Source organism: Misgurnus anguillicaudatus, chromosome 16 (genome assembly GCF_027580225.2).
Source record: "Misgurnus anguillicaudatus chromosome 16, ASM2758022v2, whole genome shotgun sequence".
In the NCBI taxonomy this organism is placed as follows: Eukaryota; Metazoa; Chordata; class Actinopteri; order Cypriniformes; family Cobitidae; genus Misgurnus; species Misgurnus anguillicaudatus.
In genome coordinates, this window is record NC_073352.2 from 19,443,428 (window position 1) to 19,471,274 (window position 27,847).

General features: G+C 37.0%; 1 protein-coding gene across 4 annotated transcripts; it reads right to left on the minus strand.

Moving 5' to 3' along the window:
- LOC129422248 (EF-hand calcium-binding domain-containing protein 9) lies at positions 1–27,845 on the minus strand. Of its 4 annotated transcripts, XM_073854306.1 has the most exons (5): positions 27,626–27,845; positions 27,335–27,483; positions 26,523–26,699; positions 6,835–6,865; positions 1–175 (listed from the first exon to the last, which is right to left on the minus strand). In XM_073854306.1, the coding sequence occupies exons 1-4, from the start codon at positions 27,771–27,773 to the stop codon at positions 6,839–6,841; spliced, it is 501 nt and encodes a 166-aa protein (XP_073710407.1). In that variant the 5' UTR covers positions 27,774–27,845; the 3' UTR covers positions 1–175; positions 6,835–6,838. The 4 variants fall into 4 exon arrangements, with proteins under 4 accessions (XP_073710407.1, XP_055034014.2, XP_055034012.2 ...); XM_055178039.2 differs by lacking the exon at positions 1–175 and having other exon boundaries at positions 6,728–6,865; XM_055178037.2 differs by lacking the exons at positions 1–175; positions 6,835–6,865 and adding an exon at positions 26,151–26,443 and having other exon boundaries at positions 27,626–27,841.
- Positions 27,846–27,847: the final 2 nt, after the last annotated feature.

Genomic DNA, 27,847 nt, shown 5'->3' on the forward strand with positions numbered 1-27,847 from the left:
GTTACTGTGGAGAAGGACATTGGGTTTAAACGTTTTCTGTGTCTCTCACTTGCTGCATGTGTCTCAAATATTCAGAACTTATCTCCCGTTCAGTGGGGATAATGAATTGTAGAATAGTTCATTCTGCCTCCAAATTGATCCTGATTGCCTCAGCAGTGCAGAGCATACAATGTATCTGCCAAAATAAAGGTTATTGATTGGTCCTCAGAAATATCATCAACCTAACTTATGCTCTCACATTTACTGCAACTATAAATGATGTGTCATATCACTGACCTTCAATTATCCCTTTCTAAATGTCAAACCGTTCAGAGGTGCACGAGTGCAACATTTCTCATTGATCTGTATTCAACATCTAACAGAGACTAATCAGTGTAAGGAATATAACTTTGTTTTTTTATTTTATAATTGCAGTAATGTTTAATGGTTTGAGAAAGTTTTTTAATGTTTGCAAACACATTCCAGCTTCATTCAGTTAGATTAGTTCAAACTAAATTTAAATTCAATCATAATTTGACTTGCCCTCATATTGTTTTATATCTGTGTAGCTTGTGTGTCTTTAAATTAGTAAACAAACAGGATGCTACTGAATTAGGATCATCATGAAACTAGGCCCTGCTGATTAATAGACCAGGGCTGTGTCCAAAATGGCTCCATATAAAGCACACAAATTCACTGTTCCGTACATTCATTCACTAATGTAGTCCCCTTGAAAATGTAAATTAAATTGAGTGAATAAATTTGGAGTTCCGACGTAAATGGGGGGTCAAACTAGACTTTGAGCATGCAAATATATTTCTGGGCACTGCTTTGAATATAGGCGGGGGTCCATCTTTGATTTTTAGTTGAGAAAAAGCTGACGTCATGATGTACTGGTTTTCTACTGGTTTTTGACACGGTCAATCACCACATCCTCTTGTCGACCCTCATGGCTATGGGTGTCTCTGACACAGCGCTTCTATGGTTCAAACCGTACCACTCAAGTAGGTCTTTCGGGGTATCCTGCAGAGGTGATGTCTCCGAACCCCAACGTCTTGATACTGGGGTGCCTCAAGGCTCTGTGCTTGGACCACTGCTCTTTTCGATATAGATGACGTCCCTGGGTTCTGTCATTCGAAAACATGGCTTTTCCTACCACTGCTATGCAGATGACACTGAACTTCACTTGTTTTTCCACTCTGATGACCTCACGGTTTCTGCCCACATCTCAGCATGCCTGAGGGACATCTCACTATGGATGAAGTATCATCATCTCCAGCTTAACCTTGCAAAGACAGAACTGCTTTTCATATCATTTGAACCAAAGATCCATAACAACCTTTCCATTTAGCTAGGTTCGTCGACCATCATGCCATCCAGGACAGCCAGAAACCTGGGAGTGGTCATTGATGATCAGCTTAGCTTCACGGAGCATGTTGCCAGCACTGCCTGCTCTTGTAGATTAATTCTCTACAATATTTGGAAAATTAGACCTTTCCTAAATGAGCATGCCACGGAGGTCCTAGTCCAGGCTCTTGTTCTGTCCAGACTGGACAACTGTAATGCTCTACTGGCTGGACTTCCAGCCTGCACAACCAAACCCCTACAGATGATTCAGAACGCAGCGGCAAGAGGTCTTCAATGAGCCAAAGAGGGCGCACGTCACTCCTCTCTTTGTCAAGTTACACTGGCTCCCTATAGCAGCTCGCATCAAATTTAAAGCTCTGCTCCTGGCCTTTAAAACCACCACTGGGTCAACACCCCCTGACCTTCGCTTGCTTATACAGCCCTACGTACCCTCTCAATCCCTGCGCTCTGTCATCGAAGGCCGGCTTGTGGTGCCATCTCAAAAAGCGAAAAACGTTATCGTGTATACCTTCTCTAGAGCTGTTCAACAACTGTGGAATGATCTGCCAGTCGCAACACGATGTGCTTACTCTGTAGCTATATTTTATAATCGGCTAAAAACCCATCTCTTCCATTTTTTATGTTTTTCAAGATGCAGTTGAAACGAGACCCCTTTGATAAAATACATTCACAAGTAGTCAAAGAAGACACATTTGAGATGCATGTTAATATTAGGTGTAAATGGAATCCTGCCTTGGTTGACCTCCTGTTATAACATCAGGTATAAATCAGAATCTAGAGGGATTGAATCTTAAGACATCTTTTGAATGTGTTTTCTGCTTGTCTGATTATGAGAACAGCAGGGATGTTTCATGTTTCAATGAGATCAAAAAAGTGGCACAACATCATTTTGGCATACGCTGAAACAATTTTTTTAATAGACCTTCAGAGACTGTGGCCCCATTGGTGCTGTTAATGTTGATTTTCGGTTTTTAAAGCTTTTTTGTGAGAACCAGTGATGCTTAATGTTCTCCATTTACTTATTCACTCCTTTGGGTAGATAAGCATGCTGCCCTACAGAGTCACTTTATTTTAATGGTTCATCTGAAATGAAATATGTTATATTTACAAATACTATCAGTGTTTGGCTTTGAATTTTATTTGTTGTATATTTAATAACTATTAACCATTATACTCTATAAAATCAATTACTTAAAACACACACAGATGGTCACAACACACCATCTGCAGTCTCCAGTGTAGAGAGGGGGTAACAAAGCTGTAAGGCAGGGCTATTCACTTCTGATCTGGGAGTTCCAGCCCTAATAAAACACACCTAATTATAAATTACACGTAACCTGAAAGACCTGATTAGGAAGATGAGGTGTGATTATTCGAGCTAACCGTAGGATGTGGCCATCTAGAAACAGAATTGAATAACTGACTTTTCAGCTTTCACTTTAACCAACAGCACATGCAGCCAAGTGTCATTGGGAGTGTCATAGGGTTTGTCTAAAATGCTCAGAGATGTGAGCTTTAATGAGTTACTCTGTCATTTAAGATCGGCGTATGCAGCTCACAAGCCTGAACAATAAAAGTATATTCTGCCTTGCCAATGACTGAAGATAAGAACAATTTAGCAAAGTACTATATAATCTATATAAGTCACTTTTCCATTGTGTAGTATGATTCAGCTTGGCTTGGTTTACTTTGGATCGGTTTGCCTTTGTTATTGCAAGATAGTTCTGCTTTAGGTGGGATTAGACTTCTCTACTGCCATAACATTACCGTAAACCTAATACAAACAAACGTTTTACATGGGAGCAACAGAGCATGTCGATGGATGGTGTCCTTGATTCTTGGCATCACAGCTAAAAGGGAGTTTGGGAACTTGTACCACAAAGCACAGATGACAACATAAATTGGTTTGCTTGACGACGCATGAGAGTAAGCTAATCTTGCTTTGAGCAATGACGCTGGTAGTGACGGTTCCCTCTGCAGTGTTTACACTTCGTGTTTAAGCATCAGCACGGATCGCTTTTGAAATCAACTGAGGTTGTAAAGTATCAGGTACTGTGCACAGTGGATCCCCCCCAAAAATGAGCAGTACTGAGCCGTACCAGGGCATACTCTCCAATAGCAAAGCATCAGTAGTTATGTTGGTCTCCCCTTTAGCTTTCATGTGCTGTTTTTTTCTTGATTAACAGCCAAAAATAGATAAGTTAGAAAGCGAGTTACTCATTTTTCAACAGAATTCCTGCTGTTAGCCTCATTTATATGAGTGTTCAATAAAAAAGGCAATTGTGTGCGTGAGCCATTAATAATAAACTACCAACTCAACTCCATGCTGAGTTAATGACACTGCAAACTTTCATCACATAGTTTGGATTTTCTTGATGGCTGTTGGCAGGCAAACCGTTGTTTCAATATGTGACAGGGCATCATTGAGAAATGTCACATGACTTTTCTCTCTTCAAGCTGTGAGTGTGGGTTTAACCAGCCGTTGAAAGACAGAGTTGAAACAATAGAAGTTCATAATGCTTGAGCGTCACGTAATTCATGTAGACTTCAGACAGAAGTTAATTGTGAGCCATTGAAATACAGAGTTAGAGGTAAAGAACTGTGATTTTTCATAATTAATGTTCAAGAAATGCATTGATTTACAATATTTATATATCAAACCAATACTGTATGTAGTATTTGTAGTTTTTAAATGTATGTATTTGAAAAATATCATCCAATATAGAAAGATATACATGCATTCTCAGAAAAGTTGTACCTTTTTGTCACTGGGATGGTCCTATACTATTTAGGTACATATACCGTTGAGGTACCAGTATGTACCTTTAAGGTACGAGCCTTTTAACAGTGTACTTTCTACACTTCTAAACTACACAAGAAGTATACTTTTTAAAAAGGTACTACCCCAGTGACAACTTTTGTACTTTTTTGAACCTTTTTTGTGCCTTGTTAACATGTTTTACACTGCTTTCAGCTACTTTAAAGTGCTGACAGTAGATTATATTATATTATTATATACTATATATAGCCCTTTATGCGCAATCCAGTCATTTATATAGATCAGTGGGGTCAGTAGATCAGTATCATATATATGTATATAAGACAAATGAATGCTTTTTTTCTATGTCCGTTGTTTGATTAACATTATAGTATTAACAGACAGCATAGAAGTGCACGGATCCGAAATACTCCTTACATTCACTGTATTTTTAGTTTTGAGTACGGTGTGTGAGTAAATCTGTTTCGCGTCTTGTGCTTAAATATTTAAATTGGCAATATCTGAATGCATGTGAAATGATCGGTTGTGGCGACGCAGTACTGCGTTTGAGACATTACAGTGACAGGTCTATGCTGTTCCCGCTCCTGTCCTTTAAACTTTGAAGCTCAAATAGATGCGTGTGCGCAGAAGATAATATGCCTTATAACGCTTACTTGTGATAGGGTCTATGTTACTTCACCCAAATCTAAGTAACACACAATAAAACATAGGCGGGAATGGTGGCGGCGAGTTGTAGGCTAGAAAGGATACAGCTATGGTCAAAATCTAAAATCTCGGCGGATGAGCGCTGTTTTCATCCTAATCCTTCCCCCCAAACCTAATCCTAAACCCAACATTTAACAGGATTTAGGCCGTACCTGTATCGTATCTAGCCAGAATAGCTGTTTTTCATCCTAATACTACCCCCAAACCAGTTGCGGCTCGTGACTGCTCATCTGAGGGGCGCAAATTCAAAATATGTGTTCGGGGTGTCGTGTGGGTTGCTCGTGTTTTCAAAATATGTGTTTGTTGCGTCATGTGAACCTTGTGCATCATGTGTTTTGTCAAAATAAGTGCCTGCTGCACACGCGTCAAAACCGTTTATGATAAAAGAGATGCTCACGTTCACAAAATACACTCAAGACACCTTCTTAACAGTAAACTCTGATTACACATGAGATTATGCGAGTATCTGGCAAACGCAAGTGTCTCTTTTATCATAAACCCTTTAGACGCATCTGCAGCAGGCACTTATATTGACAAGACACGTGATGCACACAGGTTCACAAACACAGATTTTGAAATTACGAACCACACACACATGATGGGCTACATACATGTTGTGACGAACTTTGCATAGAGCGCCTTCGAAAAAAGAAGTCACCGGCCGCTACTGCCCCAAACCTAATCCTAAACCCAACATCTTGCAAGATATGGCCAATTGGCCGTAGCTGTATCCTCTCTAGCCAGAACCCAAGTTAAAATGTACAATGGACAGAACCATCCTTATTCTCACATTCTACACCCATGCCTATTTTATTTATAAATATACAAAGAACAAGATTTCGATAAAGGCATAAGACACTTCTTCATTCAATTTATTGTAAATTATAATAATACCCCTGGCTCAGTGTCCCTTTTTGTTTTGTTTTGTTTTTGTTTTTATTGTTAACATCTGTTGGAGGATGTAATCATTATGACTATTAATTCCTATTCATCCCTGAATAGCCTTTATCTCTAATTACACAACAATGGATGAATCTGCATTAAGAGAACAAAATGTACAATTCAAAGGATGTTTGTCTGTGGTTTGTTATGTGTTGCTAACTTTATCCAATAGCCTGTCCTAACCTGACCAGTTTTCTATAACATCCCCCAAAATCTACTAATTTACTGAGAATAAAATCACTACAATGCATTGATGCACAAAATGGTTTGATTGTAATGATAATATATACAATTTTATTCTTTAAATGTTTCAAGTCTTAAAACTTTTTAAAAGTTTATAAAAATCAGTCTGTTCTGCTTCAGCTATACGGAGCTGACAGTAACCTCCTAGGAACTTTTTAGATTATCCACCATTACAGTCAAAAAACTGTTAAGTTGAAGCAGCTCTCTCTTTCAACCGCTATGGGTTCAACATGTTACAAATGAATACATTTAATCAAATCTATATTATCAAATTATCAGTAGTTTCGTAATAAATTGCCGACATAATTTAATCCACATTAAGTCATCTACATTAAGCACTGTGTAGCGATTTTTTGTTAAGGTCTTTCGTTTTGTGATGCTGAAGAAAAATATATTAATGTTAATATTGTTAATTAATGTTTTAAGAAGTGTGCTGAGATGGATGTCAAGTATTCTGGTTGGGACCAAAGATGTTTCCCCTGCATTTTTACTCACAGCAAGAACTACATCCAGATGAAGAGTAACACTTAATGAAGACAAAACTTTGTCATTTTTAAAATGCTGTACTCAATCAAAATAGTATTCCTTGTCAGATGTTTAAGTGCTTCTTTCTCACGAGTTTATATGAAGTTATATAGTGCTGCATATAGGCCGCCTCCACTGCTTTATGATCTGATTCATTCATGGTTTATTCATGTGTATGTGTGTGTGCGCGCTTTCTTATGTTTTACCTATCACGAGTCACGACTGAATGTGTATGCAGGAGAATACAAAAGTGATTTGGATATGTACCCTCCGTACCTCAGGGAGAAGTTTACCTTGTTAATCAGGTCTCAGTGGCTCCAGACACTGAAATAGACAGACATCATAGCATCAGTGAAACAAAAATATGATGGGAGAACATTACAAGCTGCCTAATATGCTAATTTTATGGGTCATAAACATTATTTGATCAAAGCAGGAGACAGATAATGCTCAAATAGGTCTTGTTATAATGATTTTATTGTATTATTATGAAGTGCACTGAAACAATGGTAATGTATGCAGTTTGGTTGTTTTTAGGTAAATGACATTAAATGAATGAAATTAACTGTTCCCCGGTGCATTACATACACACACATACGCGCGCGCAGACACACACTTACAAAGTGATTTACAAATGAGAGAGCATCTAACATTTTGTGTAGGTACAAATAAATGGCATAAAACACTACTGGATATTATTTTCAGTTTTTTCCCCCGTTATTATTGTTATTGACAGTGCCGCTATAATACAAAACAATGCAATGCATAATTTAAAATGCAGATCAATTCCAATGAAAAATCAACACAAATAAACAGCATATCATGGAAATATATAAATATTTATATAAAATTTATTTTAGGTTATGTGGCCCTTTTACAGACGTTCTTTACAGTGTGCATTACATTTGTTCATTAAAGGCACTATACAATAATTGGAAATCTGTGAATATTAATATCACATACAGGTAATGCCAGCTCTACTGGCAACCACCAAGTTATTAAATTTATAATTTATGCTAGCAATGTTACCTGACAACTTTTAAAAAAAGATTATACTAAATAATGCAAACACATACAATGCCACAGCATTTTGCTTTGAAGCATGCATACAGATATATAACATTTCTTACATATAACGATGTCACAGTAATATAACAACAACCAAAGGAAAACCACTACACGTAAACTTAACACAATGTGTGTATGCATAAGAACACAAGTCAAGTCAGCTCTGCTTGAAACCACAAAGATAATACATGACCTTTGATGTATATGACCAAACATGTAATACAAGAAATTATACCACCAAAACTTCAACATTTTGCTTTGGAATATACATCAATGAAATGTAAAGCGACTTTTCTTTCGACTTGCAAAGACATCGACACCTTTGTGAGAGCAGAAAAGCTCAAATTTACTCATAGTGCAAATTCTTTGCATTGACAAAAAAACTCTGCTCTGATGTTTCTGGCCCAGATGAGGGAGTTTATACAAATTTGGATATGTTTCTTTTTTCACGTTATTTTAAAGATGTGTCAACAGGGGTCACACTAGAAGAGGTCTTAACAATGTCCATCTCTGCTGCCACTAGAATGGGGTGAATGCACAGTGGTTCAGCATACTTCTGTAGAAGAGGCTTAATTCTTAATTTGTCACAATTAAACACTGCAGCGCATGCTTTTGCGAGTTCAATGACCTTCCCTGTGAATCGCCTGTCAAGCTATAGGGAGCACAGCATGCAACACAGGAAGATAGAGATGCCGTTTTATATTGCACACACACAGGATTTTTAATTTTCAGTATGTGCTTCACCTTCGTTATTTTTCCAATGACCCAGTGAAGCATGAACTACGTAACTGTCCAAAGTACACAGGGCTTTAGTGACCCGCTTTCGCTTTTCATTGGGAGTAACATTTGCTGACTATAGACGGTTTCAGCAGTAACAACGTAAACAAGCGGCTTTCGTGGAAAACACGTAACTTCCGGAAAACTCAGCTAAGAATAAATAACAACAAAGTCATTTTAAAGTAGTTTATTTATATAACAAGTAAAATAAACAACATGTAGATTACATAGGAAAGCAAAACATTTTTTATTTCTTCGACGAGGTATTTGTTCAAGAGTTCAGTTTAGCATCTAGTCAGACCATTAAAGAAACAGAAACCGGAAGTAAAGTTCCGACCAGACGCGTAACCGCATGTGCGTCCGATGAAACCGTCTATTCATTAATATCAGCTGACGTCACTCACATCTCAAACTTGTCTTCCGCCATTTTGAGTACCTGAAGTGTTCGCAAAAGAACTAGAAGCTATGCCTTCAATATGTTGTGAGCATCAAAATCGCTATTTTTACAACACTAAGAAGGCTTGACACAACATCATACTTTGCTCAATGTATCACATGTGTCTTTATACATGAACTCGAGCATTGAGAACATTGTTTGTATACACAGAGTTTACTAAAAAGAAGGTGTTGAATAACTGACTTTGGTTGATTTGGTGTCCGCTCGCCACCATCTTCCCAGTCAATATGTATGGAGGGAGGAGAGTAAAGATGGATAGCTCCTAAAGCATAGTTCCATATAAATGCACGGATAAATTGTTGTTTTGTCGCAAGTGAAAAACAATATTGACCTTCTAGTTGAAAAACGAGCCTCATATGAGATTCATTCATTCGCATTCGGAAAGCGATTCTTTACGTCTGGCCAAGATGGCAAACGGACACCATAACAGCCAAATGCTGAGTACGAAACCGCCTACTTCATACTATATAGTACGCGAAAAGCAGTAGGCGAGGCAAGTAGTATTTCCGAATACATAGTATTCGAAAAACAGTATGCGAAAAGTACCCGGATGACCTTCTATTTCCGGTTACATTTTGCAGTGTGCATACGATGGACGCTTCACTATCCCATGATGCCCCGGGAGAGGAGTTATCCAACGAAGAAGAAGAGGCATGCGGCTGTTTTCGCGCTGGAATGACATGACGTGATGATGACGTATGTCACGTGAAGTAGCAACATGGCGGATGTAGTACGTCCGAATCTCATTCATACTACCAGGATTCATACTATAAAGTACCTACTGTTTTAACACCAAGTAAGTAGGTACTTCATCTAATTCAGTACCTACTATACAGTATGCGGTTTCGGACGCAGCCAAAGTCAGTTGTTCAAAACCTTTCTTTTTAGTAAACTCTGTGTACACAAACAATGCTCGCGTTCATGCGCAGAGATCCAGGTGACACCTCGAGCAAAGTCCCATGCCGTGTCATGCCTTAGTGTTGTAAAAATAGTGGTAGTTCGGTAGCAGCGGACAGCGGCTGGAAGAACGCATCAGGGATTGAGTAGGCATGACACCCTAACCAAGATATATTTTTTTAAAGTAGCATTTCTTTTCACGACAGTCAAGGTGCAAAATGTTGTCTTTTGTAGCCATTTTCCATATCCTTACAAATCATAGACAGTAAAAGATAAGAAATCCGTAAATCGTAGCAAGCTAGCCAATGCTTGTCAGTAGCCTACTGGTACTCGGTAGGTACTCAAGATGGCGACATGACGTAAAAGGTCACATGACTGATATTCATCAATCAATAGGAGCCGCTGTGACGGATGGGGCCTGCTTTAGATCACGGTCTGGGATCAGAAAAACCACACCTTCCCATTGCTACTTTGCAGTCGGTTGATGTTTTAAAAAACACCCAATATCCATTTTTCAATTTTTGATCAGCCATAAATGAATTAACTGCCAAAATCATCACAATACAAGAACCATACGTTAATATGCATGTTTTTAAAAAAAAAACTTTAGCCAATAGAATAGAGTGTATGCACATGACGCCACGGCACACATAAGTCCAAGACATTCGTGACAGAAAGACAGTATTGGTGTTTGCCGCTAGCTGTACTATATTTTTAAACTATATTTTTTAGTTGTTCACATATTGTAGATTTCTGTAGAAATCTGACATTTCTCTTTACAGGCAAGCTCCACCCACACCTCTTAAGATATTCATCTTCTTTTCACCTCATTGATAAATCCTCACTTATAATTAGCAGGTAAATAGATGGGCTGTTTGTTTGTTTGTGAAGTCAATCGCATACGGTTGTTCTTTACTCTAAATCCAATCAGACAAAACACATCGTGCCTCCAGAGAACTGTTGAGTGGGAAAGTAAGAGAGGGAGCGCAGTAGTGCCTGGCTCTGCTCCTGTATTTTAAGCAGATGGAAATAACCTTTTCCCAGCAGCACAGATGATATGATCAGCAGAAGAACCCTGGCAGCCGGCACAAGTGCTCTGTTACCTCTGTGGCTTGCCATTATCTACAGGAATGCTGTCTGTTATCTCAACAGCGTCCTATCAGAGCGTAAGGTTACACAAGCACAGCATGGGCAACGTGGTGAGCCCTCCATTAATGCCGTTTATGCACAGGCCTAATGAATGAGAACATGGCCCATGTTGTGTATTAAAACAATAAAAACCCTTTCATTCCTTTTTCCTTGTTAAATGATCTTGGTAAAGGATGTATGAAGTGGATTGACAGGAAAAAATGCTCGTTAAATAGATGGGTGGGCTGGCATGAGTCTAGGTGGTTGTGTCAACGCCACACCATTTTTGGCACAGTGCTAAGATTTGTGACTGAGTGAGTTGGGGGCAGATGGATGACTAATGTACCATGAGTTAAATTCAAATGCTATGGGACAAATCTGCTGCGGTCCATTCAGAGACTTAGACTCAATAGAGATATAGCCTTGCGAAGCTCTTTCATTGATGAAATGTTGTCATAGCAACGACCATCAAAATCTAAAATCTTTCTGTCAGAAAGATAACATTATGTGTACCAGTGTTAGGTGCATGTTATTCACCTAATTTCCCTCTGATTTGGGGATAGGTTATGGTTAAAGTTGAGGGTATGGATGAGGTTTGTACCACGTTGAACAAACTTTGTGGCCTAGAAACTTCTCTTACTTAAGTTGCTTTTAAATACACCCACAAATGCTGAATTATGTTGTATACTTTAAACCTGTACTGTCATTCTCACTTTGTATTGGATATATTGAGTCTGGAATTGCATTCCAGGTCCGGAGAATAGAATGTGCCGGAATCAAATCCTGTTCTGTACACAATCTCCCGTACGGTTCAGACAGGGGCATCAGTCACCCACGAGACCAGACACATTTATCATGTCGCTTACAACAATCCTTCCATTGCATCTAAAGCATTTAAAGGTGCATCTTACGCAACACAGCTGCATACTGATGTGCTGCAGTCACTCTATAAAAAACAATTGCAACATATCAGCGGGTTTTAAAAAAAGGGGAACGGAAACTGAGGTGAAGCGAAAGTAAAAAATGCTTGCAAAGCATTCAGAGTTTCAGTGTAAGTGATTCTAGTGGCACACTTTAGAAATGAGTTGTGCCAACTGGTCAGACAGTTTCCTCAAAATAGGCCTTTTGAGCAAAATGTTCATCATGCTTAGCTGCTGGAGTCTATACAGTAGTCACACACACAGTGGGATAGAGGAAAACTGTTTCTGACATGCCCACCTGCAGAGTATACTTTAAAGCAGGGGCAATGCACCAACGTTTTTTTTAAGGGGGCACAGAAATGTGTGCACTGACACTTTAAAAGTCAAAATATGGACATACTAGCAGCATCTTTTTGAAATTGCATTATTTTTATTTACACCGACATTTCATTTAAGTGCACTAATAAAAATTTAAAAACTATAAAAATATATTTAATGCATTATTGCATTTTTGACCTCAGAGCACATGTGATTCCTTGTTGCCTGTTGGATTGAATCTAGTAAACTACAGTACTGTGTAAAAGCCACCACGACCAGCTTTGTTGTTTTAGCTAAGTTTTAATGTCCATCCATATTTATTTTTAAGACTCTTCTATATTAAACTCTTTTTTTAAGATACAAACATAAAATACAGGAAATATGTACACAAAATTAAAAACAAAAATTTCCAGGACTAAATCTTCTTCAGGCATCAGTCAGTATTTAGTGTGACGAAACATATCTTGAGCTTTTTTAAGGAGACTGAAGTCTTGAAGTCATTCGATTAGAATTAGGATTTCATTTAATTTATGTTTAAGAAATCCTGCAGCTGCCTGCTATTGCTCAAGTGGAAGGAGAATTTACCCTAAATACTTGACACTTCAGCTTATACTTTTATACAGTTTTTAATACTACATACATATTTCCTGTATTTTCTGGTTGTATTCTAATAAAGAGATAGAGAAATAATTATAAACTGTATGATCCCTATACAATTGCAAAAACAACAAATATAATGGTAGCATGGTGGCCTAAGACTTTTGCACAGTATAGTGTACATATAAATATTAGGAAATTAATTTTAATCCTCAATTTTTGTAGTTTGTACACAATAAAATGAACATTGTGGTAGTGCAATTTGGAAATGTTGTGAGGGCTTTTGATGATATTTTACATTTAATAAGAAAACAAAATGCAGCAATGTGCCTGCGACAGATAAATAATTAATAATTGATTGCATCCAAAATGAAGAATGTGATGAAAATGCAAAAAATCTCCAAAAGTGAAAAAAAGAAAATATTTTGCTTATAAAAGTAAGTAGCAGATTGATAGATGCTTCATTGATTTAGGTTGCATGCAAAATCCACATGGCTCAAATATCTAAGGGGGCAGATCTGACACCTCTGCTTTAAAGAATATTGCACTTGTGTGGTTATAATTTATTTCCCTGTTTGCTTGTGTTTGCATGCGTGTGAAAGGACATAGACATGTCTGGTTAACAAACTGTTCTTGTTACTCATTTTAACCAGTACAGGAAGTACATTTTAAGGAAGTTTCGATGTAATAAAATAAGTCTCTGATGTGTACCACATCTTATATTGACTGCCAAAACTGATAGCCAAAACATTGTTTCCATGACTTTAACAGAGTACAGTAATGACACTGTAAACATACCACACAGCAACACAAGCAGTAAAATAATCTTACGTGTGACATTGTTACAAAGTGTTTTCCTTATGAAACATGAACAAGTTTGACCAGTTACAATTACAGAGTCAGATTTCTCCTTCAAAGTTAAGTGAGGTCATTATTTTTCTTCAGGAAAGATTTCTGGCAAATCAGAACTAAATGAAATGTATATATAGTCACAACCACAGATGTAACTAAGGAATAAATAATAAACATGTATATTTTTTCTAAATCCATAAAAATAATCTGGCCTTTATAGATAAAAAGTCAGAATTGGTAATAGGGGATAAGCGTCATAACAGCACCATAATCAAATGTACGATTTATCTCTTAGTTCCTGGTGCTTTCAATCATTCACCTTTTAATTCACGTTAATGCCTTTCAAAAATGAGAGACTTTCAACAAGCTCATTCATGAATACCAATTAGCCATGTTGCACACAATTTGATTTTATTAAGTGTCTTCCAAGCTTTATAATGGTAGAAAATAGGGTCCACGACTTTCAAGCCCAAAAAAGTGCATACAGCCTATACAAAAGTAATCCACACGGCTCCAGGGGCTTAATAAAGGCCTTCTGAGGGAAATCAATGGGATTTTGTATGAAAAATTGCCTGTCATGACACAGGTGGAGTGACAGGACGCAAACGCAGAGTTCAAAATATAAATAACATTTAATGATAAAACTGGAAAAAATAACACGAGGAGTAACAGGTAACCAAACACAGGAACATCCAAAACAGGGAACAGATATGGTTCCAATGACAATGATCCGGCAATGAGTTTGACACAAACACTGGTATAAATACACAAAGACTAATGACACACAGGTGGAATGAATGATGTGATAATTAACAAGTGTCCAGGTGATGACAATATAGAACAGACACAAAACATGACACGGATAACCGTGACATTGCCATATTTAAACGTTTATAAACTATAATATTCAGTGTTGGGGGTAACGCATTACAAGTAACGTGCATTACGTAATAATATTACTTTTTTAAGTAACGAGTAAAGTAACGCATTACTTTTTAAATGTACACATTAATATTTGATTTAGGGGCCAGTCACACCAAAAGCGCCTTAAACGCTTGCAAACGCACGGCGCGACGCACTGCCTTATTTTAAAAAAGAGCAATGTGACGCAGCTTTTTTATATTGCTAAGCAACCACCGAGTCAGCTTTCTTGTCAATCAAATATTGAAGCGTGAGCTCTCTTTTGCTGTTAACTGTTATATTAGCAGAAACTTTAAAAAGAGGGCGCTTGCTCTGACCTTGTTTGAGGGTGAGAGGCGCACAAACACGAAGGAGAGAGTGAGCGAGTGGAGTCCGGTTCTTCAAAGCAACTGTAAACTTTCCTCACCACAACGTAAGGCCCGCCTCTCCCCTCATTCAATTGGACAATGGAAAGACGCGAATCACGTCGAGTGCTTCTCTGCTCTCAGAGCTCCTTTAAAAACATGTGCGCGGCAGGCAGCAAAAAAACGCAAACGCACCCTGCCCATAGAATATCATTCAAAAAAGGCCGCTGCAACTGCCATAAACGCTTTTGGTGTGACTGGTCCCTTACTTTTTCAAAAAAGTAATGCAACTTACTTTTTTAATTTAATTAATATAATGTACTGAATTAAACTAAACGTAGTCACATTATGCACTCTATGCGTACACGCCTGTGTGGAAACAGTTTGAGTCAGAAAATAAGATGGCAGTGATGAAAATGCATTCGGAGAGTTTTGTGATAAAATATGCAATTTCTGAATGCAGAACCTTTCAGTCATAAAAAACACCTGCAAGGCCTGAAAGAGATCAAGCCTCAGCCAAGAAAAAGTAACTAAAAAGTAACATAAGCATTACTTTCCATGAAAAGTAACTAAGTAACACAATTAGTTACTTTTTTGGGAGTAACTTACAATTGTAATGCATTACTTTTAAAAGTAACTTTCCCCAACACTGATAGCTTTCGGCTTCGGCCAATGTACATTATGCGTAGCGTACAATATGTAAGGTCAGGTGAGAATAGACTCTCGAGAACCGTGCGTCTCTGCTCTGTGTTCGTCACTACGGTGACTGCGTATTGGCCACTAATGGAAGCTAGTTATTATAAGGGGTTTTCTTCTAAACCCTGCTTTTAACCCTAGCTTAAGGAGCGGTTCACACTTGTAATATAGTAGCAGGGTTACCCTGAAATTAACCCAGGGTCATGAATTTTGTGACTCAATGCTTAGCAACGGGACAGCAAATCAGAAACTGACCAGCACGTACCTCATATAATTATCTGTGAACTGAAAACACCTGACTTATCCTTTCCAGGAGGGTTATTTATAACAGAGATTTACTGTATGTTGCGACCTGTTCTGTCACTGACGTGCCGGTTATTTAAAGCAAAAGAGCCCTATTGTTATTCAGTCAGTTTGACATCTCTTTTATTCAAGCATGACACCACAAATATGCAAATGAAATTGTTAACCTAGGGAATGCACAGTGTGAAATGTCAGATTATGAATATGCAGGGTTATCTCTTAACCCCTGGTTAAATATGAACAGTGTGAAACGTGAAACAGATAGCCCAGGATTCTGTTAACCTGGGCTTTAGAATGACTTGGGTTTAACTATTTCAAGTGTTAAAAGCCCTATAGTTTATAAAGTTTAAATATACATATTTTTCTTACAAAATGGCATTGCTTACTTACAGAAGGCCTTTATTAACCCTCTAGAGCCATGTGGATTACTTCTGTATAGGCTGGATGCACGTTTTGAGCTTGAAAGTCGTGGTTTGTCAAGCATGGAAGAACAAGGACATTTACTAAAAAAAGTAAAATTGTGTTTGTCTGAAAGATGATAGACATATGTATCTTAAATGGCTTGAGGGTGAGTAATTTAATTTTTTTTGATGAACTATCCCTTTAATGTTTAATTCTATAGATTCAGACATGAATCTGTGTTTCAATGAACAAAAATACTTGAGCAAAATTGGACTTACCAATGTATTATGTTAGTCACACTGCCTGGTCCCTCATTGTGGCCTGACCATTGAAGATGACAAACCAGAGAGGACGGTGTGATATTGTGAGATGGAGAGTAATTGTTCAGTGCTAAATGCATAGAGAGAGCTGCAACCTTGGATCTTTCATAGTGCTAACAATGACAGTTCAGATGGCTTCACTGTGATGGGCCTTTTCCACTTAACAGTTCTGAAAAGCGTGAACTTGTGGTTTTGTTTAACCTTGTTAGTGAAAGATGAAAGATCTGAGCCATTCTGAATTGCTGTTTTCTAAGCCTCTATATCAAAAGATGGATCAGACAGCAAACAGATCTATAAATGTTCATAACTAAACTTTAAAAGTCTACAGAAATGTGCTGTATTGTTCTTTGGGCTATCCAAGAAATGCCATGATAATCGGTGATCATCTTAAAAAAACGGATTGATTCCTTTTTCTTTCTTTGTGAAGAAAACGAACACTATCAGCAGTCAGTTCTCCGCTTCGCCGCCTCTTGCACATGCTCAAACTCCTGATGCATGCTCGCCCCCCTCTTTCTTTCTCCCATCTGATGCGGATGTTTCCAAGGTCTTTGCTTCTAACGACCCGACTACCTGCCAGTTAGATCCCATACCCACCCATCTCCTTCAGGCCATTTCTCAATCGTTTTTCCCTGCTCTCACCCACATTATCAACTCATTTATTTCCAGTAGTACATTTCCCGCAGCTTTTAAAGAGGCCCAGACTTAACACTGCAACATTAGAAAACTACAGACCCGTATCTCTCCTTCCCTTCTTTGCCAAGACTCTTGACCTCTCAACCTCCAAATCATCTGTACTAATTTGTAGATTCATCCTGTACAATATTAGGAAAATTAGACCTTTCCAAAATGAGCATGCTACACAAGTCCTAGTCCAGGCCCTTGTCCTGTCCAGACTGGACTATTGCAATTCATTACTGGCCGGACCCCAGCCTGCACAACCAAACCCCTACAGCTCTGGTGTGCACGCCCCCTAATTGCTTCTATTGTTTACCTAAAGTTGCTTTGGACAAAAGCATCTGCTTAATGAATAAGGGGCTGTACACACCAAAACTTTTAAACGTGGCTGAAAACGCCTGGAGGACGCCAAATGCCAGCTGTTTTTCAGCTGAGTGGCAAATTTCTTCAGCTGAGCGCTTTGGTAGCTGTGATACTTCAGCTGTGAGCTGGTTGGTTGCTGTGTTAATGTCACGCCGCTCCTCCACTTTGATTGGATGGCCGTGTAAGAACTGATATTGACTAGCAGAGCTTTTTACCCAAAGTTAAATATTTTTCAACTCTCTGCGCTTAGCGTTTTTACGTTTTCATTTATCTTGTTAGGCCTTATGTGTTGATCTTATTTTATAAATTGTAAAATTAAACAGAATAAATGATACCGTTATTTTATTCAGAGGACCTTCAGAATTTATTACTTCAAAAATTGTTTTAAAAAGACATATTTTCTAATTCTCTTTATATTTTGAGATTAGTTTTTGTCCCTTTAATCTTTAAAAAAAGTGGCACAGTCAAAAACATTTTTCAAAAACAATTTCCACCTTCACTTATTCTGTGACTGAATAATTAATATTAAAACATTAGAACAAAATGTCTTTTATTAAAAAAACAAATCAAACCGAGAAACTGAGGTTAAAATTATACGTTTCTACATTTTCTTTGACGCCTTATTGCACTTTAAATGGAGTTGATAATAATAGTGTCTTCGCCAGGCCTCTATTTATGAATAAGACAGAGGAACAAAAAGCTATTCTGAATTGTATTGCTTTCATTGCATACGCTGCCTAATATTATTTATGGCATTTAGTAAAACGTCTTCCCATAAAAGCTGCATTGTTTGCAAACCCACAAATAGCGAGACACACACTATCATCACTGGTGTCTAGGTTCATAATGTTTTCATTTCAACAAAACAGTAAAATTAGTTTTTCATACCTCGGGGCAAAAACAACGGCAAGTGAGTTTAATAAACTGCTGCTATTATAATGAAATAATAACTAGACGTACAATATAAAAGTCTGAAAAAATGCCTTTATGTGAGAAAAATAATGCATTTTTATGTGATTTTAAAGTTTATCTATGATGGATGTACAGTATTAGGAAAGAAAGCACTTCCCCAGGGATGTCAGTACTGCAACCCTATAGACTTTCAAAACACAATACAGTATCTCATAAGAATAAGAATTGAGTTTTAGTGTTCAATCTGAATCATGGTATGAATGTTTCTTTTAATAATGGATCCCTCTCATCTTCTCAGTATCCACTGTACCATACGTCTTATGTATAAAGTGTACATTTTATATTGCACTATAGATGGTTTCATCGGTTGCATGTGTGTTGTTGCGGTTAAGCGTCTGGTCAGAACTTTACTTCCGTTTTTTTTAATGATCTGACTAGTTGCTAAACTGAACTCTAGAACAAATACCTCATCGGAAATAACAAATGTTTTGGTTTCCTAGGTAATCTACGTGTTGTTTATTTTGCTTGTAATATAAATAAACTACTTTAAAATGACTTTGTTGTTATTTATTCTTAGCAGAGTTTACCGGAAGTTACGTGATGACCACGAAAGTCGCTTGTTTATGTTGTTATTGCTGAAACCACCTATATGTTTATATTGAATACATTTGTAATACATTTGCATTGTATGAAGGAAAGAACCTCATAACAGTTTAGATTTGTACTGATTCCTACTAGTTGTGTATCATTTAATTCCAACTGAGTTCGTTTCATGTGGGTGGGCTGCACACCGAAAGGGTGGGCGCACTCCGATAAGTTTGAGAACCACTGCATTAAGCTATTTGATCGGCTTGCGTGAAAGCAAGCAATAATTTCCTGACCACAGGAGCCACTGTTGTGACTTAGATGCTGACACCAAAGCAGATAAAAGATGAAATGTGCAAGACATTTGTATGTACATGCAGCATATCATTTATCTTCATATACACAGGAAATGTACACTCTTAGAAAGGATGTGTTTACACATTGTTATCCTATTTAACACATTATTTGTCATTTCATTTTGATTTTGTGTTCAAATAAATAGAAGGGACAGCACAAGATGTCTTAAAACAACACAAAGTGTGTTTTTTAATAATAAGAGATGTGTCTAGACTAGACGCAGCATGTTGTTTAAATACATCGTTTTAAAACTGTAGATATGTTCCATATTTGTGCCAGGCTGCTGATTTTATGTAAGAAGTTATTGAGCAAATCATATAATTTATTGACAATATCAGAACGTTACGTTCAGTAGCACTTCAGTGATGGAAAATTTCCTGGCTTCTTTTCATTTAAATATCATTGTTACTTTTTCCCCTGGTGGGAAGTCTGATAAAGTTATTTGAAAAGGAATGCATGGGAAATGAAATTCATGCGTGTTTATGTAACATTGGCATTGCAGTATAGCAAAGTTACATCCTGATCAACAAAAGTTAAAGGGCACAAAAACACATCTCACAGTATATGCCCTCAAGAGGAGACTTTCTGATGATTTTTGTGAGTCATAAAAAGTTGTTCTTATCATGTAGTCTGAATCAGTTCTGAATAATAAAAGCATGGTTTTATATTTGACTGTTATTCTAATGCTTGTACTGATTAACTGGACATTTATATGGGAGGTTACTCGATAGCTTATTGTATAGAGCAGATTTGTACTGATTCCTACTTGCATTGATTATCAGTGGCGGCTCGTGACTGCTCTTCCGAGGGGCGCAAATTCAAAATATGTGTTCGGAGTTTCATGTGTGTTGCTTGTGTTTTCAAAATATGTGTTTGTTGCGTCATGTGAACCATGTAAATCACGTGTTTTGTCAAAATACAAAGATAATCATCGAGTTCAGCTCTATACTGCATAGTAAGAGCCAATGAGTGTGTGCGCAGAGACTTGGAACTGCAATTAGCAGTCAGTGCTGCCTTTTATTTGTCAAATGGCCATATGAACACGACTCATTTTTCAGGTCGCTCTTAACACACAGTTATCAAATCTATTGTTGCCTTGTACTTTTCATTTATGTTAAAACATTGATTTCTCACATTAAATGCTCAAAAGACGTCTCTGCCATTTTTATGTATTTCCCTGGCGTGATCAATTTGTATTCCAAACGATGCAGGGAACAGGTCAGGCACGTTGTGAAATTGGTGGAGCTGAGTCAATATACCCCTCACTGTTCTCAGACTATATGGCAGACTGTGATAAAGAGTTCCTTTGCTTCTCTACACACCTTATTTTACAGCACAACACACTTGAGTGACTTTCCACCTTGGCATGGGAAGACATACAGAGAAAATTTGCATCGCTGGATTTATAGCAAAACTTGAATGAGAAATGTCCTTCAGGGGTATTTTTGTGATGATTCATTTTTCCTTAAGTCGCTGCCAAACTGTCACTTGACAAAACTTAAGGCAGTAAAGAACAATGAAATATATTGTACAAGATTGATCAAATCAATGCAGTAAAATTGTATCATTCATACACACAGAACTTTGGATTAGATTGGGTCTTTTTATAGACTGGAGACCATCGGTGGTGGTCTGGTTTAAATATTTCCAGAGTAAAGAAATATCATTTTTCTTTGTATCTACAGCAGTTTCACTGAAGCAGTCTCTTTGTTGGCTTTCATTCCTGTACTAAACCATGAGACCAACTGTGGTGCCAATCTGCCTTTATTCAGCTGGCCTGAATGACTTCATATGCATTAAAATAGCAAGTTCACATGCAAGGCCTTGTGGGAAACATGGTAATTGACGCAATTGTTATTATTTTACTCGATCTATCTTTCTCTACCTACATGTTTGTTTGTCTGTCTGTCATGATATGAACAATCCATCACCGACAGGAAGCTGTAGTTAATAAACACAGGATTACAAAAACACTGTCTTTTGGCGACCCCAAGTGGAAGGATGCAGTATAAGCGGGCATGCAAATAAGCTATAATATTTATATATGCTTATTATAAAATTACTTAAATATTTTAAATGGACATGCAAGTCCCTGGATTTTCTTTAAAAGTCATGATAAAACATTGCTGTTTTTTTGTTTGTAAAGTATTTATGTGTTAAAAGTGACCTCATCAAATGTTAATAAAATGTAACTTTCTGTATCTTACACATGAGCACTTTGTCTTTACTGTCCCAATAATTATGGAGGGTACATATATCATATATATATCATATATTTGCATATGCCCAAGGAGACATTGTTGTTGCTATTTTTTGTCCAGTGCATTTGTCCATGTGTTGATATCATTGTATTAGTTGTAAAGTTTCTCCAAGTGGTGTGTGAGACTATATGCATAACATGTTACATTCTCTCTGAGCTGAGAAGGATGTATCAACACTGAAACTAATAGTGGGAATGAGGACACTAGTATTTACTTTGGCAACCGTAAGATTTGGCATGCGTCTGTTTGTTGATAGACAATTAGAGTCTTAATAATGCATGACATGATTGTGCCGGAGGAAAGGATGTGTCATTTAGAACAACATACACACATTTCACAGACTTTCAATTATTTTGTCAGGCTAATGATATGTTGGATTCACTTTTGGCTGATTTATGAGCCTTTTAATCAAGTGAGGAACAGTGAAATATCATGAAATAACAACTTGATTGATATATTATCAATATTTAAGTAAGAAATATAGCTACATTTGTAAAGACAAAAAAGAAGGTTGCGTTAAATCCACAAAGGGCAAAAAATAAGCTTAGTGCCTGTTATGCTTTTCTGTTTTTGTTCCCAATTAAGTGTTGACAATATTTATATTAGTGATGTAAAAACCTACCTCTGGAAAATCTCACCAATGGAGCAATTTTTCTTACACCTAATATCATCATAGTGGGCAAAAAGGGAATAATAACATTTGTCTTACTTCTCCTTCTAGGTTTTAGGGGAAAACCCAAATGAAATCATCCCGGTCTTCTTTAAGAGCTGCACTTTTATACAACAAGCTTCCTTAGCACACCCTCACATGCTCAGATGGCTTATATTTTGTGCTCATCATGTCTGTTTTAATGGATTCAGGACATGAACTACTATCTAATCTACTGAAATATACTACGTCTTTTATCTATGTGTAGTCATTTTCACTGTCAGAAAAAAATGGTCAAAATATGTACCCCAGCTGTCACTGTACCCTTCCCAAAAGTACTGCTTTGCACCATAAGAGTTCATTTTAGATACATAGTATCTCAACGGACAAAGCTACATGTTGGTACCTAATGATATATTAGGACCTTTGTAATGGATACTGCCCCAATGACAGCTGGGGTGCATATTTTGACAATTTTTTATGTTACATTGTGGTTGTATTATGACAAACTTCTATTCTGTCTGGCTCCACCTTCTTGAAAGTAAATAACATCAAAAAATGTATGCAGTATCTAATGCTAATAATCTTCTGACTTTTGGAACATTAACTAGATTTGCTTTCGCCTTAAGGGGATCGCACCGGCCCCGCCGCACAGCGCCGCCCTGTTAAAAAAAAAATGTAACACATTGTACTCACACCGGCGCCGCCAGGTGGCGCCTGTCCGTGCCGCCCAGCTTTGACTCAAGGGGGTCGCACACCGGCCGTGTAGCTCAGTGCTGCGCAGCGCCGTTCTAAAAAATAGAACACATTGTTTTCTATGAGAATACGCACACCGGCGCCGCCAGGTGGCGCTTGTCCGTGCCGCCCAGCTTTGACTCAGGAAGTTGCTCAAATCCCTGTCGCACCACTCACATAGTTTAACATTAAATAACATCATATTTGTCCCAAATCATTAACGAATAACATTGGCTGCTAACGTATATTTTGTATTTTGAAGTAGACGCTATCTGACGAAGCTCGCGCTTTTTAATGTGCACTTCTGGTTTACGATACCTCCGAGTTGTCCTAGACGTAACGCTGAGCCCTTTATGTTCAGGTAATGATGTCACTGATTTTTTGTAAGCAATAAGGTATGATACCAGAGGCCGTGCTGTATTATGAATAAGTAACGGCTGAAAGGCGTTATGCCCAACAATGCCCTTCAGCCGTTACTTATTCACGATACAGCACTTGCCTTGAGTACCTTATTGCTTTTATAAAACAGTTACAACACAGTATTAAAGTAAAAAAAATGTATAAGTGCAACTTTCATGAAGTTAAATAAATAAAAGCATTCCTTCCACTTGAAAAAAATTGTCCCTGACCGTGAACAAAAACGTTCCAATGTGTAATATGTATGAAAGCTCAAATAAAAACAAAAAACTGTTCTCAAACTGATATGTGTGGTTACTAACGGTGTTGCTAAGCTGAAAAAAAAAATGATTCATTTAATTTACTCAATTTTTTAAGGTAAGTGTTTGCAATCAATTTATTTAAGCTACATTTAAACAAAAGTTTTTTATTTTATTTATTTTACTAATCTTTTTTGTTTAAATTTATCTTAAATAAATTGATTACAACCACTTACCTTAAAAAATTGAGTAATTTGAATGAATAATTTTTTTCAGTGTATATAGAATAAAGTGGTGAAGTGGTTTCCAATCAGAATCAAGGATTGGAACTAACCATTTTATAAATTCTATAAACCTGTGTGAAAGAATTGAGTGATTTTAATTCAAATGTAATGTGGTTTTGGTGGTGACGAGTGCAGTGGGAATGCCTGTCTGAATTACTGCTTCTATGGTGGGAAGTGAGAATAAACCACTGCCAGTTTAATTTTATTATGTCATTGGCTTACGTTTGATACTTGTGATCTGTGTGCCTGGGCTGTGTATATGTGTGTGTTGTTTTTTCTGAGTCACCCTGTTTTACCAGTTATCCATGACTATATGATAAGCCTGTTGATATGTCAATCAAAGCATAATACACCCACACTTTTGGGGGGAAATGAAAAAAAATACAGTAACAGAATTACAACATACTAAAATTTTGTATATACCTGTGGTTTACCATGTTATGTTTTTAACAGATGAGGTAACACGGCAGCAGAAGGTTTTTTCATGTGCTTTTCCATGATGACCTCTGTTTTCAAACATTCATGATTTTAAATGTATAATTTACCTAACGAAAGAAAATTCTGTCATTATTTACTCACCCTCATGCTGTTCTAAACACTGTTGGCAGATACCATTGACTTCCATAGTAGGAAAAAACACTGAAAGCTCTAATGCTGTTTGTACTCAAAAAGTCAAGCAATCATAACTTACATTTTGCATTTTGGATCCATAACTTAACTATCTTTGTTCATTCAACTTATTAACTTTCACAAACCACAAACTTCAGGTGCAATTAACTTAAGATGATCACTGTGAGGAAGCCTGAACATTTTGAATGATTTATTTTGGTCCAAGAATAACAACTAATAGGACATAATATAAACCAGTTGATAATAAAATTTCTTATTTCTTAAATTTCTTTACACTCTTTGTAACATTATTGATGTTTTTTTGTAAATTATAGTTTTTGTGTGAAGTCACTGTTCAGGTGATCAGTGTTTCCTTTGTTATGCGTGCACCACATTTAACTCATTGTATTTCTCTTCACTATAATGAAGATACACGTGAACAGTGCAGTTTGTTGTGTGCTGCTGTGGAGATTTAAGTTCATCGATTGACATAGAGTCAGTCCAGAATACCTTTCATTTCACATTGTTATAAAAAGTTAAAGGGTATTGAGAACAGAGGCGCTCAACTCCCAAATAGTTTATGGGTGCGAGTAAAAAAGTTATCAGAAAACTTCTCCATACAGTTAAAGGACAATTTAAGTCGTTATGAAAACCAAGTGAACTTAATTTAATTGCACTTTTCAAACTTCAAGTTTGGTGAACTTAAAATTTTAAGTTCAGTCTATGTGGCCACCAAGTTAAGTGAACTTAAATATCTACATTTTTGGGAGACCCATTACTTAAATTAATTGAGGCAATGAGTTTACTCATTAAAATTAGGTCAGTCAACTTATTAGGGTTTTCATACTGTGAAAATTCAAATTGTAACGTCAACTGTGTGCTTACCATTCTTTATCAAAATGTCATTTTCTGTATTAAACTTTAAACTATCTAAACTAATACCGAATTTTTATTTTTAGGTGAACTATCATTTAATGCTCTGTGCTTAAATTTGTCAATTGTTTGTCACCATTATCCCACAAGCCAACAGCTCTTTTACACGTGACTTGATTTTTATTAGTTTTGCTTTATATTGTGGCTGTACTGCCCTCTTGTGGATAAAGTGTAGTTGAACAACAACAAGGCTCAAGAGTGAATTTTGAATGTCTTCCAAAACTATTCATCCATTTTCTTCCTTTTATGTATTGTGCTAAAGGATTCTAGAAAAGTACATTATTTATATTTAAAATGTTTTAAGTAAATACTGCACATCAGTAGACCCTTATTTACGTAATCCTTAAATGTATCAGATTAACTGAGATTAATCAAATACACTATGTCAGAGAACACACTGTCATCAGCTGTTGAAGGTGACAGGAAAACTTCCCTTTTAGTGGTAAATGTGGTAAACTCAATCTTGGTTAATACTCTCTCCCTTCTTATTTTTCCCTTATGGGTACGTATGTGTGTGTGAAAGCTCAGTTTCACTCAAAGTGCTGTTGTGGTAGAAACTTTGAAATGTTAAGGTTTTTAGGGACAAAGGATGCAACAATAACAAAACTTTTATTGTCATACCCTTACTTCATCTCAGTAAATAACTTAATGCCTCATCCACCTTACTATTGTTTTTCATCTTTATTTTAACAGTTTTCAGAAGATGTTTTATTTTTAAAGCACTATTTACTGTAACCTGCATTTGAAATATATGTGGTATCATCCTCCTGTTCAGTGATTATTAAATGTGTTACATTTGCTTCAAGTGGCCTTTCTTCTTGTACTTCTCGGGGTTGGTCATGCAGTCTTTGGTAAATATCCGAAATTCTTTGTAAATTAGGCGCTGTAAAGGATTTAGGGTTTTTTAGGCTTACGGTCTGTTATGCAGCCTGTTATGTTTTGAAGTGATGAAATTTGTGTACCTTATCCCCGCTGATGTCAAAATCCAGAAAGGTTTTTTTGAGGACATTCCTCTTCAGGTTGAAGAGGTATGCTAGGCACTCGAACTCTGCAAAGCTGATGGCTCCACTACTGTCCGTGTCCAGGAGCTCAAAGGCCTGGCGGGAATGCATGTCCAGGAAGTTCTGTTCTACATGGTGCTGCATTTATACAAAGAGACAATTTATAAACATTATTCAGTGGCTGTGGGTGGGGCATTATCAGTGTGACATCACATTAACAAGAGAATCAGAAAATGAAACTGCTTTGGTTTAATGGAGATTAAGATGGAGTGGGTGAATTATTTTCATTGTAGGGTGGTTGTATTTAAATATTGCCATTACATATTCATGTTCAAACATAATAGCATAATAGGTGCCCTTCAACTCATACCATTTTATACCAAGCTCATTTCCATTTCCGTTCTAAACAAATATTGTAAAATTAATAGAAAACTTTGACAACTTTGTTACTTGATGGTACTTTTCGTTTTGTTTTCCTTACTAGTGTCCATTATAATAAAAAGGCCAGTATACATAATTGAACGGCCAGGATATTCTTTAAAAATTCACAATTCACATGCACTCAAAGTGGTTTATAATGTCACGAAGGTGAGTAAATGATGACAGATACAAAGAGGAAATTTATCAGTATGGGGTTTCCTAGCTTTTGTAATCTTTAAAAGGTGCAAGGCTTCTTGCTCAAATACTGTGGTTACTTATGGTTGAGGGGTGTGTGTGCGTGAAGAAGGTTGTTTTTGATGTGGTCACATTAGCTATGTCTGAGAAACTCTTACTTTACTGCTGACCAGAATGCAGACCAGCATGTAAAACTCATTGAAGCCAATTTCTCCATCTCCATTGGCATCCAGCAAGTCAAATATCTGCATTATGTAGGTCATTCCCATATCCGTCACGTGCCTCATAAAGCAGCAGAACTGAACGTCTGAAGAAGGAAAAGAAAAGCGCAACTATTATCTAAACATTAAAACTTCCACCAAAACAGTACACCCACACTGAAAAATAACATTAATGAACTTTCCTCTTCCGAATTAAAAAGAAACAAAGAGGAAGTTGTTGTAGCCTACCGAACATATTACCATTTAAGGTTCTCTTGTTATGAACGTCCAACAAGCAGAAATAATCATAGATTATTTTAGTGTTATGTAGTGAAAAAATGCAATAATCGGTGTTAAAATTCAAATGGTGAAAGAATGATTCTGTTTTTAACTTCATTTTGCGCGTTTAACTGTTAGAGAGCTTCTGTTGTTGCGGACTGCTAAAAGACCGTTATGAGGCTGTTACCATGA